Source organism: Grammomys surdaster, unplaced genomic scaffold (genome assembly GCF_004785775.1).
Source record: "Grammomys surdaster isolate TR1022 unplaced genomic scaffold, NIH_TR_1.0 132, whole genome shotgun sequence".
Classification (NCBI taxonomy): Eukaryota; Metazoa; Chordata; class Mammalia; order Rodentia; family Muridae; genus Grammomys; species Grammomys surdaster.
The window spans coordinates 1,311,384-1,314,187 of NW_021604590.1; the positions used below are offsets into that span (position 1 = coordinate 1,311,384).

General features: G+C 39.5%; 1 protein-coding gene across 1 annotated transcript; it reads left to right on the plus strand.

Moving 5' to 3' along the window:
• Positions 1–1,553: 1,553 nt before the first annotated feature.
• On the plus strand, positions 1,554–2,441 carry LOC114616794 (arylamine N-acetyltransferase 1-like). The gene is given in 1 exon segment (XM_028762238.1): positions 1,554–2,441. A coding segment is annotated over 1 exon segment (873 nt). The 5' UTR covers positions 1,554–1,568.
• Positions 2,442–2,804: the final 363 nt, after the last annotated feature.

The window sequence follows — 2,804 nt, forward strand, 5'->3', positions numbered from 1 at the left end:
CATATGAACACACAACATGCACACACACAAACACATACATATGAACACACACACAATTGTGAGATAGCCACATATCTGGATTATGTATTTAGCTCTCATAATTCTACTAAATTGTGTAAACTTGTTCTACCAACAACCTGCAGGAAATAAGAATAAGAAAACCCCCTTGTGGAATATGTGTATTTTTATTTGTTGAGAGTATTGTTCATTTTATTAACCAGCCCTTTCTCAACCCTCATCTAAAAGTGTTTTAGAGTAAATTTACCGAGAACTCAGAACCAGGAATTATTACGCATATTCTAAGTCAAAAGTATAGGTTGTTGTAGCTATGTATATTGTGTTGTGACCTTTCTTAGTGTTGGCTGCCATAAAGAGGAAACTGACACGAAATTCTTCTTATAGCATTTGGGAACCGTTAATGAGTATTTTATTTTCAAATTTCACCCCTAAGCATCTTATTATTCTGATTTTTACTGTCATTTCACTGACTTACTTTTTTCCCTGACTTATACGTTATTGGGCTGTAACTGCTTCTAAGAAAGGTTCCGTAGTAAAATAAAAAAAATAAAAAATAAAAAAAACAAGGTATGACTTTTTAAAATTAATTATATTTGAGGTGGTGTGTTTGGGCTCTGTGTGTGTGTGTGTGTGTGTGTGTGTGTGTGTGTACGCGCGCGCGTGCATGTCCACGTGGAGTCAATTCTTTCCTACCAAGTAGGTTCTAAGGATTGAACTCTGATCATCAGACTTGGCGGCAATCACCGTTACCTACTGAGCCATCTCTCAGGCCTCAGTTTCTTAAACTGTGGGTTCGAGTTCCAGATAGCACTGCACAACTGAATGTTCAAAACATTCATCAACTGTAAAAGATTTCTAAAGCTTCAAATGTCCAAAATGAATTAGAATCAACCCTTCAGGAATGGTGGCTGCTTTCAGTACTCACTCGCCTGCGATACATCCCGCAGTTTCACCACAGCTGTGGTACTTCACTTCAGAGCACACAGCCACTATGTAACGCCAGCAATCACTCAGCTCGGGTTTGAGACTTAAACTTCTGTCTTGACCTGCAGTTGTTTTACTGTACACAGACCATTTTCTCTTGTTTAAATACAATTTTTATTATTTTTAATTAGGTGTATGGGTGTGAGTAGACCGGGGTGTGCACATGAGTGCAGGCATCTTCTGAGGTTGCAGTTGCTGGATACTCCTGGAGCTGGAGTCACAACAGGTGATTGTGAGTCACCTGACGTGGTGCTCGGAACCAAACTCAGGTACTCTAGAACTGTAGTACGCACTCCTAATTGCTGAGCCGTCTCTCCAGCCCTGAAGTATTTTAGTCTTATAGAAATACAATTATTTGGCAGGCCCTGCTACGCCAGGTAAGAAGAGCTCCCCGGCTGCTGGACTGACTTACAGTGTTCTTCAAAACCGGGATTTCACCTTGTTTCACGGGAAGACCAGGAAGCAGAATTCTACCCAGGCCTGAAAGTTTTCACCAAAAAGAAGAAACACTCTACGGCATTAAACCTGACAATCAGCCTATGCTAAACATCCCACGACAGGGGACCATGGACATCGAAGCATACTTTGAAAGGATTGGCTACAAAAACTCGGTGAATAAATTGGACTTGGCCACATTAACTGAAGTTCTTCGGCACCAGATGCGAGCAGTTCCTTTTGAGAATCTTAACATGCATTGTGGAGAAGCCATGCATCTGGACTTATAAGCCATTTTTGACCACATAGTAAGGAAGAAGAGGGGTGGATGGTGTCTCCAGGTTAATCATCTGCTGTACTGGGCTCTGACCAAAATGGGCTTTAAAACCACAATGTTAGGAGGTTATGTTTACATAACTCCAGCCAATAAGTACAGCAGTGAAATGGTCCACCTTCTAGTACAGGTGACCATCGGTGACAGGAACTACATTGTAGATTCTGCTTATGGAGACTCCTATCAGATGTGGGAGCCTGTGGAATTGGTATCTGGGAAAGATCAGCCTCAGGTGCCTGCCATCTTCCGTTTGACAGAGGAGAATGGAACCTGGTACTTGGACCAGATCAGAAGAGAACAGTATGTTCCGAACGAAGAATTTGTTAACTCAGACCTCCTTGAGAAGAACAAATATCGAAAAATCTATTCCTTTACTCTTGAGCCCTGCATTATCGAAGATTTCGAATATGTGAATACCTACCTTCAGACATCCCCATCGTCTGTATTTGTAGGCACGTCGATCTGTTCCTTGCAGACCTCAGAAGGGGTTCACTGTTTAGTGGGCTCCACCTCTACAAGTAGAAGATTCCGTTATAAGGACAATGTAGATCTGGTTGAGTTTAAGAATGTCAATGAGGAAGAAATGGAAGACGTACTGAAAACTGCATTTGGCATATCTTTGGAGAGAAAGTTTGTGCCCAAACATGGTGAACTACTTATAACTATTTAGGGTAAGGAGGAAAATTGTTCTCCATTATTATTTCATAGTCTTAAACATTCTAAACATATTCAAATGTATCCATAACCGAAATCACCCAGCTTAATATTGATCAACTAATGACCTGTTATATCTTTTATTTCCTACATTTTATATAAAAAAATCTTAATTGTCCTGTCATTTCTCCAATAAAAGTATGAGTTATAATTAAATAAAAATGTTTATGGATGCAATGACAATCCTTTCAACATTAATCAACAAAAATTACTTAAGGAAGATGTGGAAATCTTGGGAGTCTATTCATTTGTAGAAAAACCTCCCAACATTATTTTATTGTTGAACTCACATAAAAAAAATGGTTGAATATGAATAATC